Source organism: Heteronotia binoei, chromosome 6 (assembly GCF_032191835.1).
Source record: "Heteronotia binoei isolate CCM8104 ecotype False Entrance Well chromosome 6, APGP_CSIRO_Hbin_v1, whole genome shotgun sequence".
Classification (NCBI taxonomy): Eukaryota; Metazoa; Chordata; class Lepidosauria; order Squamata; family Gekkonidae; genus Heteronotia; species Heteronotia binoei.
In genome coordinates this window covers 147,389,245-147,407,130 of record NC_083228.1, presented here as the reverse complement: position 1 = coordinate 147,407,130, position 17,886 = coordinate 147,389,245, and the positions used below count along the sequence as shown (strand labels likewise).

At 49.1% G+C, this 17,886-nt stretch overlaps 1 protein-coding gene across 1 annotated transcript in view; it reads left to right on the top strand.

Annotated features, from left to right (window-relative positions):
• Window positions 1-17,886, top strand: part of LOC132574429 (zinc finger protein 208-like) — a 90,293-nt gene that overhangs the window by 57,742 nt on the left and 14,665 nt on the right. Inside the window, exon 5 of the mRNA XM_060242784.1 lies at window positions 14,134-16,294. Coding sequence (XP_060098767.1) covers window positions 14,134-16,294 — 2,161 coding nt within the window. The remainder of the gene's footprint in view (window positions 1-14,133; window positions 16,295-17,886) is intronic.

Here is a 17,886-nt window from a genome sequence, read left to right as displayed (position 1 = left end):
ACCAAGAAAGGGGCAGAACTGGAAAACTGGACCAGCCAGCCGGTAGAAGGAGAACCCCTGAAGCTGCGGTTGACGAATGTGGGAGCTCACCGACCCAGACAACCCGGAGTGGACCTCAGTGCAACGTTTCTTGGCAGTATCTTCAGCGTGGCCTGATGAGTGGATTACAGAAGAGCTGACTCTCTGGAAAGGACCCCTGTGCTGTCATTTGAATTTCTGGCTTGTGGGACAAGCCTCAACTGCACCCTTATTCCCTACTTTGTTTGATTTTATAGCAGGCAGACTCTTGGTAAAAGACCCAAGTTCGAATCTTTATAAGGAAAAATATCGATTTGCAAAAACAGGGAGCACTCCTAAAAATTGGAAGGTTTGGGTGGTGAGTGACTGGGAGGACGGTGAGGCTAGGGGGTTGCACCCACCTGAGGATTGGAGTACCGGGTGGAACACCCTGAGCTCTTTCCAACCAGACAACTTGGGAGAGAAGTTGTGTAACACTTGTGCACCCGAAGGGGAGGTTACGGTATGGCAGGGAGGGGGAAATTGGGAAGACTGCTGGGACCCCTATAGGCAATTGTTTTATTCTCGATTGTTTTAGGAGGATGGGAGCAGAATATTTGGCACAAAACTATGAATGCCATAATTAAAGAGGCCAGCCTCACAACTTGTTGGGCCTGTGTGCACCCTCCCTCTTCAGGAGGAAAGGGATGGCCCATGATGGTTACTGCAGTACTTTCTCTTTATGGATGGAATATGACATGGTTACATACTGCAACTAACGGTTCCAGAATTCCGAATAATCAAGGAACCATCCCTAAGGATAAAGACCAGATCTTATTAACTAAACAGCACTTACGGCCAGAGGCGCAAGTGTGTTTCCAATGGCATAATCAATCAGAATATCATGCTATTAGTGATGGCTCTCCCTTTGGGCTTAGAGTGAGAAGGGCTTTAGTAGGTGACTATCCGAAGTGTAACTTAACAATTAAAGTGGGACCCGGGATAGAAGAAGGAGCCAATGGAAATAACTGGAGCACCCCTTTTTCCATTTATACAGATGGGTCGAACCAAACCCCAGTTATACAATTATACTCACAGAAGGGGTCTCAGTTGTTCTTTGGGATAAAAGAACGAATTTATATGAATCACGGGGATTACTTAAATGGATTGCCATCAGGAGTTTTGTGGATTTGTGGAACATGGGCAGGAAAAATACTACCCAGAGTATGGAATGGAACGTGTACTGTGGGAACAGTTGCCCCAGGGGATATTGCCTTTCATATTAAGCAGCAAAGCCTAGAAACATGGGATTCACACATGAAGTGGCAGAGGGTGAGAAGAGAGTATGATGAAAGCAAGGGGTATGATCTAGACAATACGTATCTGTCCGAAGGGGAGAGATATGTCGCCATCACGTTTTGGGGTGTAGGGATAGCATGGAATGTGAATGCAATAAGGAGGTTAAGCTATACAGTAGAAAGGCTGGTAAACACAACTGCAAAAACGGTACAAACCTTGCAAACAGAAATTGAATCCTTGGGGCAGAATTGTATCAGCACCGCTTGGCCTTGGACTATTTGCTTAGTGCTCAAGGAGGCTTATGCCTTTGGCTAAATGTAACCTGCTGCCATTGGATAAATGAATCAGGTAAGATAGAAACAGATGTGAAAGTCTTACAAGGTATAGGGATACAGGTACGACAAATGTATTCAAAAAGTACATGGAATCTTTGGGATTGGCTTACAAGCTGGTTACTTAACTTCAGTTGGTTAAAGGGTTTGTTTACTGTTGTTTTAATCATTTTATGTATGGGGATTTTGGTATGCTGTGGTATGCAATGCTTACCAATATATATCAGCAGACACCACAAGTAGAATATGAAAGCATTATTATAAGTTCGAAATAGAGAAACAAGGCTAGAAATAAAAAGAGGAGGGACTGAAAGGGGGAGCACTGTTGTTTAACTCTAGTTCTATAAACAGGTGTGGTTGCTATGGAAACTAAGTAAGAAAATGTTAACTGTAACAATAGTTGGAAGGAGAAAAGAGGAGGGGGGAAGATTAGGAGTGTTATACTTTAGACTTGCGCGAGTTGGTGCTAGGCAAGATTGTGAGGGAACCCACCAATTGGAGGGCTCCACGAGGGCTTGGCTTGGGTGTATAAGATCTGTGCTGCGACACAGAGGGCGGAGTCGACGGGTGGAATTCTTCTATCCGGGCTCCCCGTGCTTTGCAAACCACGTTCTTATTAAACAATCCTTGTTGTACCCTCCCATGTATGAGTCATTGTTTGATATGTAACATCTGGATAGGCTCTACACATGACAAGGGAAGCCCCTGCCGTTCCCCTCACACCTGTGCCCCACCCACTGAGGCCTCGTTGGCAGGGAAGGACCCTTTGCCAATCGGGTCTGTCTGGCATAACCTAAGTTTTGCATCAACTAAGGTGACCAAGAAGAAGAGAGATTCTCTTGAAACATGCAAAAGTGTCAACCTCAGGTCCATGTTGTCACATGTTCAGTTTTGACAATGAGTACATCACGTTGCTGAATTCCACTCTATGTGCGAACTGGCAGAAACACATAAGGATTACTCCAGTTGGATGTTGAGCATCATGGTAGAACTGTAAGAATTTCAGGTGAAAATTGGTATGGACTGGATAGGGTGGCCGTGGCTAAAACCATCCCATTTATGTGTATTCAGCACATACTGATTTGATTTTGATTTGAAGTGAAATAATATATTCCAGCACTGAAGTGTTCAGCACCATGTTGTGAATTTATAACACTGCACAGTGTTTTGTTTGTGCTTTTTCAGCCTTCATTCCTTTTTGTTTACAAAATTAGGACCAGGCAGCCCTCTTTTCTGCCCCCAAACCCAAATTAAGGCGGAAAGCTGCCCCTGAGACATGGGTCTTCCTAGCTTCCATAAAGATTGGACCACACGTGAATTACCTGAGCCCTATTTCCTTACAACTCAGGTGACTGCCACTCCACTGCAAGGGTAAAGAGAGCCCACCCCTGCCCATGCAGCCTGTGCTTGTAAGTCTCAGAGCTCCACTGGGAGGCTTGGGGAAAAAACAACCAGAACAACCCTGTGGGGTAGGCCAGTCTGCCTGTTCCAACACCCACATACATAGAAGATTTTTTAAAATTAAAAATTCCACCCTTGCAAGTCCTGTTCACCTCATCAGCTGAGACTTTCCCAGCCCACTTTCTGCCTTGGAAGAAAGAAGATGGGGCTTCAAACTGCAGTGGGGAGACCAGGAAGCCCCAGACACAAAGGTTTCCCTGCGAAGGATGCAGGAGGTCAGCTCCTGTTGCCCTCTGGCCCATTCGGTCAAGTAATGAGGCAGCCTTGTAAACAGGGATCACTTTGGATGTGGGGGAGAAAATCCACTTGTGGGGGGGGGGGCTCAGCAACAGAGACTCTGATTCGCCTGCAGAAGACCCCCAGTCAAGTCGCCAGTGTAAAAGGTCAGGTACATGCAGCAGAGCGGCTGCCACTCAGAACGATGGGCACTCTTGAGAGATGAATGGTCCTTCAGCATAAGGCAGAGGCCCCCTTCCACGGCCCAGAGGTTCATGGCTCAGTGGTAGCACAGCATGCCTGGTTCAATCCCTGGGATCTCCAGTTAAAAGGACCAGGCAGAGGGTGATGTGAAAGACCTCGGCCTGAGACCCTGCAGAGCCGCTGCCAGTCTGAGTGGACAATACTGGCCTGGATGGACGGGAGGGGGGGGCGCTCTGATGTAGTGGAAGGCAGCTCCCAGAATGTGGAATGCAGTTCCCAGAACGCAAGGGGGAAAACAGCTGTCGGGCTGCCTGCCAAGGATTCTGGGCAGGGATGTGATGCTTGCGGGGGCATCCCAGAGGGCCTCCCCCTCCACCATTTCAAAGACTGATCCCCCCACACACACACGTTTTGCAAGAGAAGAACCCTCCTTCCTTCTGCCCCCGGTGCAAGGAGGCCCCTCCCAGGCGTCTGCAACGAGGCAGGAAGGCTGCAAGGCTGAGCTCTCCCTGCAAAAGGGGCAGGATTATTTTATTGTTGTTCTTCAGCCCTAAGCGGTCCCGCCCCACGGAGAGGCGTCTGGGAGAGCTGCAGTCCCAGCAGAGCAGAGGCCGGGCCCAGGGGGCGCTGGAGCCCCTTTCCTAGCCCGGAAACCAGGAAGGGAAGAGAAGGGAAGGAATGCTTGCATGCCCGGGAACGGAAGACGTGCAAGCTCTGCGGCCGGGGGTGGGGTGCTGCGCCGGTGGGGCAGGAGGGGCCGAAGGAGAGAGCAGCAGCCGGGCCTCCTGCGACCCTCCCCCCGGTTGCAAAAGCAGCAGCAGCAGCTCCGAGCGCCACGAGGGCCGGAGGAGGGGAAGGCGAGGCGGCCAGGTGGGGAAGGGGCCTTGCAGCACCCAAGGGAGACGGGGGGGGGGAGGAGGCGCGCCTGGAGCCCCCTGGATGCTGCTGCGGCCAAGAGCGCCGAGGGCCCCCCGGCCATTCCCCAGACTCCATCCCCTTCCTCCCGCCCGTCTTCTGCTGCACCCCCCCCGCCCCCTTTCCCCGCACACCTGAACTGCCCGGGACCAGCTGAGAGCCAGTGGGGTGTCGTGCGGTGAATGCAGGGGCTCTGATCTGGGAGAGCCGGGTTAGATCCCCCCCCCCTCCTCCAGGGAAGCCTTTATGGGCCTGGGTCCTTCTGACACTTGAGGAGTCACCTGTCAGGTCTCCCCCTGGTGTGTGGGTGGGGGGGGTTGGGAAGGTGAAGAGGGGGATATTCTGGGCCCTGCCTGGGTTGAACCCCAAACCAGAGTGGTCGCTGGCGGCTACTTATGCCCCTTTCCCACTGACCAGCAAACTAGCATACGACATAATGAAGATGCTTAAGAGATGCAAGGACCAAACAGGGATAGCAAGTTCAGTTTACCTGGTCACCATTTGTTTGGATTTAATTCTGGGGAGATTTATAAGACGCAAATATCAGAATTGGAGATGGATATGTAAACGTATCTTCTTAACTGTGGAATGTTGAGAGTAATTAACTGAGCCCCTGTGGTTACGTGAGTAGCCCCTGCAGCTGCCTTGAGAGTCTCCTTCTAGTTGTGACAAGAGCCATGAGGAGCTGGTTTTCAGCCTCCCCAAAAGACATGTTTGCTGGAGATCTAACAGGTGAACCCCACAGTTCAAAGGGGACCCCCATGGCTTTTGAAAGAGGTGCTCTCGCCTAGGACCTCAGGTCTATTGCAGAGATACAGACAACAGTTAAGGGGTCACCAGTCCCTCTGGTGCTTTTGGGGCCTCAGCTTAACTTAAGAATCAGCCCCTTGGACAGACTGAAGTTATGGAATGAGAGGCTAAGCTTGTAACATCCTTAAAGAGCCCAACAGAGACAGTTAAGATTTGCAAGGAAGCTTATCTAAAATAGCTTAGTATGGCATAAAACAAAATTCTATTAAACCAGGTCTATAAACCACAAGGAGCACTTTAGTTCTGCTCCACCAGGGCAATTCTCATTCACTTTCCTTGTGACATGTGACTGTCTCTTTATCTCGTTACAGTCAAGTGACTCAAGGCATCTCTATCCAGTTGGAGGTGACCCAAGAGAAGGGGAGGGAGATGGAAGAGCAGGACCCAGAAGGAGCTGCAGCTGGCAAGACAGCAAGCAAAGGCCCCCCTCCCACCCAAGCTGGGGGTGGTGGTGAAGCCTGGGAAAGCCTCGTGCCAGAGACACCTTCTCAGGTCACGGAGATCTCAGAGGTGCATGGCCAACACTTCCGGCAGTTCCAGCACCGTGAGGCTGATGGGCCCCGAGAGGTTTGCAGCCGGCTCCATCGACTCTGCAGCCACTGGCTGAAGCCAGAGAGGAACTCCAAGAAGCAGATGGTGGACCTGGTGATCCTGGAGAGGTTCCTAGCCCTCCTGCCCCAGGAAATGCAGCGCTGGGTCAGGGAATGTGGGCCGGAGACCAGTTCCCAGGCGGTGGCCTTGGCCGAAGGCTTCCTCCTGAGTCAGGCTGAGGAGAAGAGGCAGGCAGAGCAGGTGAGGGGGTTTCCTCCAGCTGTGTCCAAGTCAAGCAGTGATATCAGACCTCATCCTAAAGTTTCCCTGAGAGATACTTGCCCAGGTGTTAATCATTCGAATGTGAGATTTAACCGCCTACTTTAGCAGCCTCTTCTGCAGGGGTGGCCAACAGTAGCTCTCCAGATGTTTTTTGCCTGCAATTCCCATCAGCCCCAGCCAGCATGGCTGATGGCTGGGGCTGATGGGAGTTGTAGGCAAAAAACATCTGTAGAGCTACCGTTGGCCACCCCTGTACTAGGGAATCTCTTCTCTCTCTTCAGATAACTCACTGGGTCTGCTGACGGAAGAGTACAGAGTCTGGGAGTGGGGTAGGATCTGTTGCTTGGTCTCTTCTCCGTTCCATCTCTTCCCCTTCTCACTTGCTGCTCTTTCAGATGTGGGGACCATCCTTGGAGAGAGAAGCTCCATTCCCTGAGGCAGAACGAGGTTCCTTGGAGGAAGGGCAGAGGGCGCAGGCCCAGGAGGGTGCCCAAGATGCCCTCTCTTGTGGTAAGGTCTCATTCTGCCTATTTACACTTGGGGCACTCCCTGAATGTGGTGGGTGGAGAGTTCAGGTCAGGAAAAGAATTCAGTACTTCTTCACATAACACACAGCACTGAATCTCCACTCACTGTTATTCTTCTCAAAGAGGATTAGATAATTCATAGAGGACATTTCCTCCCATTAATTAGAATATTCATGTCTCACCTTCCTTCCATAAGAGGAACTCAGGGAGGTCGGAAAAGAAAACTAAAGTTAGACAAATGTGGGCAGAGCTATTCATCTGGGTGAATACAGGGAGCCTCTGTCTTCTGGGGCAGCACTGAGCACTGAAAACCAGTTTATAGGGGGCCAAGAATCATGGGAAAATTCAGTTTCTGTGCCTGTTCTTATAAGGGCACCTGGCAGGCCACTGTAGGAAATCGGGTTCTGAAGGAGGGATGATCGGCTGTCGCCTCAAACCCCAGGAGATTTGGAGGGGGGCCTTAGGGTGACGTTTGGAACAGATATTACCCTAGATTCTTCAGAAGCGCTCAAGTGGCTTCTGGGTTTTTGGCTTAATGTGGTGGTGACACGTGATGTGAATGTGATCTCATATCCACTCCCTTCTTTCAAACAAGCAAATGGAACAGGAAGTCACAGCAAACACCCTTCCTCCTTTCTCTTCCTAACAGGCACTGGAGAGATGCTGTTGAGCCATCATCTTTTTGGAGGTGGGGAAACAGCTGCTTCACCTCCCATCCAGGTAGGGGAAATGAGCAGGGGTCAGCCTGGGTTCCCCCCTCCTTTCTCAGGGGGGCTTTTGCTCCTGCAGTTTCTGCAGTGGTCCAGGTGAGAGAGCTCTGAATACCACTCCCTCGACCTCTGCCAAGACATACATCCCATTCCACCCCAGACTGCTCCCTTCCAGTGTGCAGTCTCTGCCTGGCATCATCTCTGATGAGGGAATCTGCTTTTTCTTCCAGTGCCCCTTTTCCTTTGAGGAGGTGTCTGTCCGTTTCACCCCAGCAGAATGGGACCTGCTGGATGCGGACCAGAAAACTCTCTACAGGGAAGTCATGCGGGAGAACTATTGGAGCATCATCTCTCTGGGTAAGGAGGATCTCCCACAAGTGCCAGAGGTGTGAATTGCTACCTCTGGGATGATGCATGATGCAAAGTATTGAAAAGCAACACATCGTTCTCAGGCCTCTCCAGGTACTTGCCGAGGAGCAGCTGAGACCAGTGTTGTGGCCATCACCCGAGCCAGAGGAGGTGTCCTGGCCAGAAGCAAAGGTGGGGAAGAGAGACTGTCATATAGCGGGCACAAGCCAGCAAGCCAGACATGTTCAGGGGCTCACACAAATTCCAGAGTTCAGTTTCAGAAGTCCACAAACTGAAAGTGCACAAACCAAAGGGTCATTTCCAGAAGGGGAAAGCCAGAGAGTGTAGCCTGGAGGTCCAAGGGTCATCCACAAGGTAGAGAGTCACAAAGTCAAACTCCAAAGCCAATCCAAGGTCGCACAAAGAATGCTCGATGAGGAGTTGTGGTTGCAGAGTTTAGCAGAATAACTTGTCGCTTCCATAACATGCAGGCTCCCAGCAGTAGGTTTTATAGGCCCTTCCTAACAAGCCCTTGTCAGCAGCCAGCTGCTTGGGAGCCCTGCTGTAGTGACTGCAGGTTGTAATCAGGAAGGAGATGGCAGTGGGCCAGGAGACGTGCACTCTGCCTCCTTGCTTGCAGCTCCCATCTAAGCTTCTGTCTCAGATACTCAAAGGGTGCAGGTGAGAGCAGTGAACTGCTCTTAGAATCTACATCCTGGACAATTGGGACCTGGCATTACAAACCGTGGTATCTTGGCTCAGGCTGAGTCAACTGAAGCGGAATCTGACGAAGATGGAGGTTCTCTGTCTTAAGTTGCAGTGGCCTGGGAAGGGAGATCCCTTTGCTGGCTTTTGACGGGGTGCCATTGATACCGGCCCTGAAGGTCAAGAGCTTGGGAGTGCTCCTGGAGTCCTCTCTGACCATGGAGGCTTAGGTAGCAGCCACTACCAAATCCGCCGCCTTCTATCTGCAGCGGGTATGGCTGTTGGCCCCTTTTCTGGAGCATGGCGACTTAGCAATGGTGATCCATGGCCACGGTCACCTCAAGAATAGACTACATGGTCAGGGGCCTCTTTTTCTATGGGACTGCCTTTCCCTATATGTTCCCCAGAGAGCGTTGCTTTTGGGAGTTCAAAATCTCTCCATCCCTGGTCCAAGGGAGGCCAGACTGAACACTTCAAGGGCCAGAGCCTTCTCGGTGGTAGTGCCGGAGATGTGGAACACCCTGCCAGAGGCCATAAGGGCTCTGAGGGATATTTACCAATTCCGCAGGGCCTGTAAAACAGAATTATTTTGATTGGCCTATAATATCTGGATGGGAGAGGGTTGCCACTTTAACAGAGCCTGAGCAACACCAGCTGTGAGCAATTGGAGACCACAACAAGCACCACTGTCAGATAAAATTCATGGTGAAAGAACAAAATTGCCTGCTGAACAAACTTCTGATCCCGTCTAATTTCTTCTGAGTAGCACCATAGTGTTGTTTTAAATGATTTCAATACTGTCTAAGTTTAATGATTTTAGTATTGTAATTTCTGGTTGGTTGTTAGCTGCCCTCAGTCCGCTTGTGGAGAGGGTGGGATATAAATCCAAAGGAAATAAAAAATTTTTAAAAATAGAGTTTGAAGGAACCTCTAGGGTCATCTAGTCCAGCCCCTGCACAATATAGGAAATTCACAAATACCTATTCACCACCCCCACTGATACCTACTCCACACGCAGAAATGGGAGGGAGGGTCCTACCGAATTGCTAGAAAACTGGCCTGGTGAAAAAACTTCTGCCTGACCCCAAAGAGAGCCGGGTTTGGTGTAGTGGTTAAGTGTGCAGACTCTTATCTGGGAGAACCGGGTTTGATTCCCCACTCCTCCACTTGCACCTGCTAGCATGGCCTTGGGTCAGCCATAGCTCTGGCAGAGGTTGTCCTAGAAAGGCCAGTTGCTGTGAGAGCCCTCTCCAGCCCCACCCACCTCACAGGGTGACTGTTGTGGGGGAGGAAGGGAAAGGAGATTGTGAGCCGCTCTGAGACTCTTCGGAGTGGAGGGCAGGATATAAATCCAATATCTTCTTATCTTCTTCAAAGTGGCAAAGATTTCCTGGACATGTAAGAAAGACTATGAGAACTAACCACTGTTGCAGCCCTTCCTGCTCTCCTCCTCATGATCTGCCCAAGTTCACAGAATCAGCATTTCTGTCACATGTCTATGTTAGCCTCTGTTTAAAAGCCTCCAAGGAAGGAGAGCCCACCACTTCCCAAGGAAGCCTGTTCCACTTAGGAACTGCTCTTAACTGTCAGGAAATTCTTCCTGATGTTGAGCTGGAAGCTCTTCTGATTTAATTTCAACCTGTTGGTTCTGGTCCTGCCTTCTGGGGCCACAGAAAACAATTCTTCACTATTTTCTACATGACAGGCCTTCAAGTACTTGACAATGACTATCACACCACCTCTCAGTTATCTCCTATCTAGACTAAACATAGCCAGATCCTTCAGCCTTCCTCATAGATCTTGGTCTCCAGACCCCTCACCATTGTAGAATCATGGAGCTGGAAGGGGCCAAACAGTCAAGGGCCCTTGCTCAATGCAGGATCAGCCTAAAGCATCCCTGACAAGTGTTTGTCTAGCCACTGCTTAAAGACTGCCAGCGAGGGAGAATTCACCACCTTCCTAGGTAGCCAATTCTATTGTTGAACAACTCTTAGCATTAAAACGTTTCCCCTAATATCCAGCAGGTACGTTCCCACCCTTAATTAAAACCCTTTATTACAAGTCCTCTCCTCTTTTGCCAACAGGATCTGCTCCCCACCTTCCTCTAAGTGACAGCCCTTGAAATACTTTAAGATAGCAATCATACCCCCCCTCAACCTCCTCTTCTCAAGACTGAAGATTCCCAAGTCCTTCAGCCTTTCTGAATCACTTGAGTCTCACCTGCTGTATCAAGCTGGGTAGTGGCTCTGGATCAGCTGCTGGTGATGAGTCATGGTCAGCCTGCAGCTCATCAGCCTCTTTCCTGGCTTCTGCTGACTCAGAGCCAGCCATGCTCCGGCATCAGGGCTGGGTGGTGGCTCTGGATCAGCTGGTGGTGGTGAGTCTTGGTTAGCTTGTAGCTCATCAGCCTCTTTCCTGTTTCTGCTGACAGAGCCAGCCATGCGTGGCTCCCCTTCTCCTGAAGAGTCCTCCTCCCCTGAAGACTTCATGCTGAGCTCAGGCTGTCCCCCAACAGAGACGCTCAGAAAGACTCTGGAACAGGATTGCGACAGAACCAGCCCGATTTTGCCTTCAGACCCAGTTCCGTCAACTCCCTTTTGGGTTGCCAACTCCTGGAGGGAGCTAATCTTCTTCCTGTCACTTGGGCACGCTCCCACCACCTGCTCAATTTAGGGGTTCCTGACTGAGAGGAACAGGACTCCCAATCTTCCTTGCCAGTTCTGAGGTCTGGCCTCAGGGTCCTCTGCCAACAAAGCACATGGTTATCACAGAGACCACAGTCCTTCTTTGGGAGACCCCTGGAGGATTGGCACCCTTGCCAGCTGCATGCCTTCCCCCTTCTCTGGACTCCCCTCTTGCAGTAGCGTGGTCTTAGGCGGTTGGGGAAACTATGTGGTACGGAGGGACTGCACTTTAAACAAACATAACATATATTTACCACATACAACTATTTACAGGCATTTTTAAAGAGTGAACAGAAGCAACAGATGACAGTAGGGGGGAAATGCTCCTCCTCTCCCTATTATACTGCTTCCCCTCACGGGATGACCTGCAGGGCAGGCGCCTCACTTGGACTGTTGCAAGCCTGACCAGACCTTTTCAACTAACCAATCTCCAAGACTGAACTCAAACTGACTGACTGTCCACTTTAACTGTCAGGTCTGAGCAGCCCGATTGCCAACTTTAACTGTCCGTTTTCCCACCCAAAATCTACAATATAAATTGCAGTTCTCGCCCGGGAACTGGTTTACCCTCCTCCCGCCATCTGGGAGACCAGCCTGAAAGACTTCCCATCTCTCTAGGAGGCCTCCTCAGAATCGCTGGTTCCAGACAGGAGGGAAGGGGAGAGGAGGAAGAGACTAGGCCCCAAAGCCTGCCTCCCGTTAGATGCAGGCCTAAAATGGCGTTTCTTCACAGGGATAGTTCCTGATTTCTCTTTCCCTAACATATTCAACACCCCCTTTCCCTTTGATGGAATTACAAACATCCCCTTTAACTGTGATTTGGAAATGATCCTGTCAAGTCCCCAAGCCTGGGTCCCCAGTCTTGGCACCTGAACAGCACCCAGTTCAGTGGGTTCACACAAGTAAAGCAGACCCTTTTGAAAATATATAAAGACTGATGAAGGATGTGAAAACAAGACATTAAGAAACAGCAACAGAAAACCATGAAAAGCTCACTGTTCTCTCTTATACATGAAATAACTGGTATTGGATAGTGCTTCGTATTACAGCATAAGTATTCCACCTGTAGCGTAAAGTATTCTACAAAAAAATCTCATCACAGTGAAGCAAGAAAATATCAAAGCATACTAGAGTTTGCATGGCTTCTCTCTGGTCTCTACCAGTTTTATACTTTCTGCCCCTCTAGAGTCAGGTGGTCCAAATAACCCAATCAAGGGTCCTCCCTGATGGAATTATCCAGAGGCTGTCAGCACCATCCCAATCTCCCCTCCCTCCTAATTAAACAATGGGATACAGGGTCTCACAGTTAACCAAGTACCACAGTCTTGAGTCTGGCCCTGAAAATGATAAAGGATGTTAGCCACAGGGAGGGTTACCATATTTTTCGCACCATAAGGCGCTCCGGAGGATAGGACACACTTTCTTCCTGGGGGGCGATCTGCTGCCTCTGCCTCCGATCCAGCGCTTTCCCTGCGCCTGCCTGCCTGGCTCCATCTTCTTCAGGCAAGCGCTGGGATTGCTCCACGTGGCCCCACCGCAAACCCAGCGCTTCACAAGCGCCGGCTGCGGAGGGGGCGTTGTGCTTCCTCCTTGTCTTTCTGCCTGGCTCCACCTCTGATGCTTAAAGCAAGTGCTGGGATCGCTCCCTCCGCCTTCTGATCACAGCGCTTGCTTTAAACATCACGGCTGAAGCCAGGCACACAGGCAAGGAGGAAGCACGCTGCCCTCTCCACAGCCGGCGCTCGTGAAGTGCTGGGTTTGCGGAGGGGGTGGGTGCTTCTTCCTCCCCTTTATATCGGTTGAGATTTTAGGCTATAATCTTTATCATGGTTTCATCCTTCCAGAAGAATTTTTATTCTTTAATTTCTTTCATTCCTCATATAAGAATGATCTCTTCTCTCTCTCTCTCTCTCCCCCTTCCTCACCCCCCAAAAAGAAGAAAGGATAAGAGAGACTTTTGTGGAGAAAGACAGTGGTATTACATCTGGAGAAAAGCTGGAGAGTTTCTCAAGGGGATTCCAAAGACATATTTCCTTCCCAAATGAGTTAGCTGAGAGTGAGTATCCTTCACTGTTATTTAAAGGGAATAGGTAAGCAATAGCCGGGGGGGGGGGGGGGGTTAATTAACTTCTGAACAACATTTGGCTTGGTACAATCATACAGCCTGCTGGCTAAGGAGGAAGGGAGGCCTTCATGGAACTGAGATTTGGAAGGTTATGGCCTGTCTGAAACAGGTCAGTTTTAGCAAAACCAGTAATAACTGTGAACATGCTTATCATTTAAATAAACCTTATTTGAATTACATCAAAGAGGTGGACTGAGGGATTGCTGCACAGAATCTGACAAAATAGCCCTCTGTTGACAGGCAGGTATTGCATGACACAGCTGAGATAAGTCTGGAGTGTGTTTGGGGGGGGGGGGAATTGGCATTGCAAGCTCTTGAGGGGATGAGGTATCCTTAAATACTAGACATTCTGGAGAAAGGTGGGAAAAGGTTAAGATCAGGGAAACTGGAGGAAGCTGAAGAGCCATCAGTCCTTTCCGTCTGCAGTCACAGAGATGTTTTTGGACCTTACCAGCCCTCCCAGGTGTTAAAGGGATCTCTCTCTTTATTCCAGCAGAGGATGACCAGATAAATGAGGAGGGTGAAGAACTTCTCCAGCACTTGCCATATCAGGTTCAAGAATTGAAAGAAAACAAGAGAAATGGACACAGACCTAAGAGAAAGGAAGGCAGCTGTATGGTTGAGAAGAGAGAAGGAAAAAGGATTAATGTACATTTTCCAAAGCAGAGAATAATTAAGGCATGTGCATCCATTCAGTATAGGAAGTACTTCAAAAATAGATTACAGCTGCTTGTGCACCAAAGCGTACACAGAGGCAAGAAACCTTCTGAATGTTCAGAGTGTGGGAAGAGATTCAGTGACAGTGGCCCTCTTCAACGGCATCAAAGAACACACAAAGGGGAGAAACCTTTTGAATGCTCACAGTGTGGAAAGAGATTTAGTCACAGTGGCCATCTTCAACAGCATCAAAGAACCCACACAGGGGAGAAACCTTTTGCATGCTCACAGCGTGGAAAGAGATTCAGTCACAGTGGCATTCTAAAGCTGCATCAGAGAACCCACACAGGGGAAAAACCTTTTGAATGTTCAGAGTGTGGAAGGAGATTCAGTCGGAGTGGCCATCTTCAGCTGCATCAGAGAACCCACACAGGGGAGAAACCTTTTGAATGCTCAGAGTGTGGAAAGAGATTCAGTGAAGGTGGCACTCTAAAGGTGCATCAAAGGACCCACACAGGGGAGAAACCTTTTGAATGCTCAGAGTGTGGAAAGAGATTCAGTCACAGTGGCACTCTAAAGCTGCATCAAAGGACCCACACAGGGGAGAAACCTTTTGCATGCTCACAGTGTGGAAAGAGATTCAGTCGGAGTGCCCAACTTCAGGTGCATCAGAGAACCCACACAGGGGAGAAACCTTTTGAATGCTCACAGTGTGGGAAGAGATTCAGTCAGAGTGGCAATCTTCAGCAACATCAAAGGACCCACACAGGGGAGAAACCTTTTGAATGCTCACAGGGTGGAAAGAGATTCAGTCACAGTGACCATCTTCAACAGCATCAAAGAACCCACACAGGGGAGAAACCTTTTGCATGCTCACAGTGTGGAAAGAGATTCAGTCACAGTGGCACTCTAAAGCTGCATCAGAGAACCCACACAGGGGAGAAACCTTTTGAATGCTCAGAGTGTGGAAAGAGATTCAGTGAAGGTGGCACTCTAAAGCTGCATCAGAGAACCCACACAGGGGAGAAGCCTTTTGAATGCTCACAGTGTGGAAGGAGATTCAGTCGGAGTGCCCATCTTCAGTTGCATCAGAGAATCCACACAGGGGAGAAACCTTTTGAATGCTCACAGTGTGGGAAGAGATTCAGACAGAGTGGCAATCTTCAGCAACATCAAAGGACCCACACAGGGGAGAAACCTTTTGCATGCTCACAGTGTGGAAAGAGATTCAGTCACAGTGGCACTCTAAAGCTGCATCAGAGAACCCACACAGGGGAAAAACCTTTTGAATGCTCAGAGTGTGGAAAGAGGTTCAGTGAAGGTGGCACTCTAAAGCTGCATCAGAGAACCCACACAGGGGAAAAACCTTTTGAATGCTCAGAGTGTGGAAGGAGATTCAGTCGGAGTGGCCATCTTGAACTGCATCAAAGAACCCACACAGGAGAGAAACCTTTTGAATGCTCACAGTGTGGGAAGAGATTCAGTCAGAGTGGCAGTCTTCAGCAACATCGAAGGACCCACACAGGGGAGAAACCTTTTGCATGCTCACAGTGTAGAAAGAGATTCAGTCGGAGTGCCCAACTTCAGTTGCATCAGAGAACCCACACAGGGGAGAAACCTTTTGAATGCTCACAGTGTGGGAAGAGATTCAGACAGAGTGGCAATCTTCAGCAACATCAAAGGACCCATACAGGGGAGAAACCTTTTGAATGCTCACAGTGTGGGAAGAGATTCAGTCAGAGTGGCACTCTTCAGCAACATCAAAGGACCCACACAGGGGAGAAACCTGTTGAATGCTCACAGGGTGGAAAGAGATTCAGTCACAGTGGCCATCTTCAACAGCATCAAGGAACCCACACAGGGGAAAAACCTTTTGAATGCTCAGAGTGTGGAAAGAGATTCAGTGAAGGTGGCACTCTAAAGCTGCATCAGAGAAACCACACAGGGGAAAAACATTTTGAATGCTCAGAGTGTGGAAGGAGATTCAGTCGGAGTGGCCATCTTGAACTGCATCAAAGAACCCACACAGGAGAGAAACCTTTTGAATGCTCACAGTGTGGGAAGAGATTCAGTCAGAGTAGCAGTCTTCAGCAACATCAAAGGACCCACACAGGGGAGAAACCTTTTGCATGCTCACAGTGTGGAAAGAGATTCAGTCGGAGTGCCCAACTTCAGTTGCATCAGAGAACCCATACAGGGGAGAAACCTTTTGAATGCTCACAGTGTGGGAAGAGATTCAGACAGAGTGGCAATCTTCAGCAACATCAAAGGACCCATACAGGGGAAAAACCTTTTGAATGCTCAGAGTGTGGAAAGAGATTCAGTCAGAGTGGCACTCTTCAGCAACATCAAAGGACCCACACAGGGGAGAAACCTTTTGAATGCTCACAGTGTGGGAAGAGATTCAGTCAGAGTGGCACTCTTCAACAACATCAAAGGACCCACACAGGGGAGAAACCTTTTGAATGCTCACAGTGTGGAAAGAGATTCAGTCGGAGTGGCCATCTTCAGCTGCACCATAGAACCCACAAAGGGAAAAAAACTTTTTGAATGCTTAGAGTGGGGAAAGTGATTCAGTTGACATGGCCATCTTTGACAGCATGAAAGAATCACAAGGAGAAACCTTGTGACGGCGTAGCCCATTAAAAGATTTCTTCTAGAAAGTGTGAATATACACAGATATTTTACCCTAAGCCAGGAAGATATGTTAGAAATGCTCCGACTATGGCAGCAGCTTTAGCCATGTTTTAAGCCCTCAAATACATCCCACTGGTAAAAACCAGAGAAGATTGTTAGGACCTCCAAAGGGATCTGTTGAGTCTGGGTGAGTGGGTGTCAGCGTGGCAGATGCGGTTCAATGTGGCCAAGTGCAAAGTAATGCACATTGGGGCCAAGAATCCCAGCTGCAAATACAAGTTGATGGGGTGTGAACTGGCAGAGACTGACCATGAGAGAGATCTTGTGGTCGTGGTAGATAACTCACTGAAAATGTCAAGACAGTGTGCGATTGCAATAAAAAGCCAACGCTATGCTGGGTATTATTAGGCAGGGAATTGAAAACAAATCAGCCAGTATCATAATGCCCCTGTATAAATCGATGGTGCGGTCTCATTTGGAATACTGTGTGCAATTCTGGCCACCACACCTCAAAAAGGATATTATAGCATTGGAAAAAGTGCAGAAAAGGGTAATGAGAATGATTACAGGTTTGGAACACTTTCCCTATGAAGAAAGGTTAAAATGCTTGGGGCTCTTTAGCTTGGAGAAACGTCGACTGCGGGGTTACATGATAGAGGTTTACAAGATTATGCATGGGATGGAGAAGGTAGAGAAATAAGTACTTTTCTCCCTTTCTCACAATGCAAGAACTCATGGGCTTTCAATGAAATTGCTGAGCAGTCGGGTTAGAACGGATAAAAGGAGGTACTTTTTCACCCAAAGGGTGATTAACATGTGGAATTCACTGCCACAGGAGGTGGTGGCGACTACAGGCATAGCCAGCTTCAAGAGGGGGTTAGATAAAAATATGGAGCAGAGGTCCATCAGTGGCTATTAGCCACAGTGTATATGTGTGTGTGTATATATATATATATTATTCGCCACTGTGTGATACAGAGTGTTGGACTGGATGGGCCGTTGGCCTGATCCAACATGGCTTCTCTTATGTTCACTATCCCACATGGTGTTAAAGGGACACCTCACTTTTCCTCTCCAGGTTCTTGGCAACCCTAGATTAAGTGTTTCTTTATGAATCAGAAAACTCTGCTAACAAAAAGTCAGAGCTCATTAAAGAGATTATTTTTTGTTTCAGGTAAATTTGACTTTGTCTTTTTAGTGCTCTGTAGATTTTTTTTAGAGAGCCAGTTTGATGCAGTGGTTAAGTGTGCAGACTCTTATCTGGGAGAACCAGGTTGGATTTGCCACTCCTCCACTTGCACCTGCTGGAATGGCCTTGGGTCAGCCATAGCTCTGGCAGAGGTTGTCCTTGAAAGGGCAGCTGCTGTGAGAGCCCTCTCAGCCCCACTGACCTCACAGGGTGTCTGTTGTGGGGGGAGAAGATAGAGGAGATTGTAAGCCGCTCTG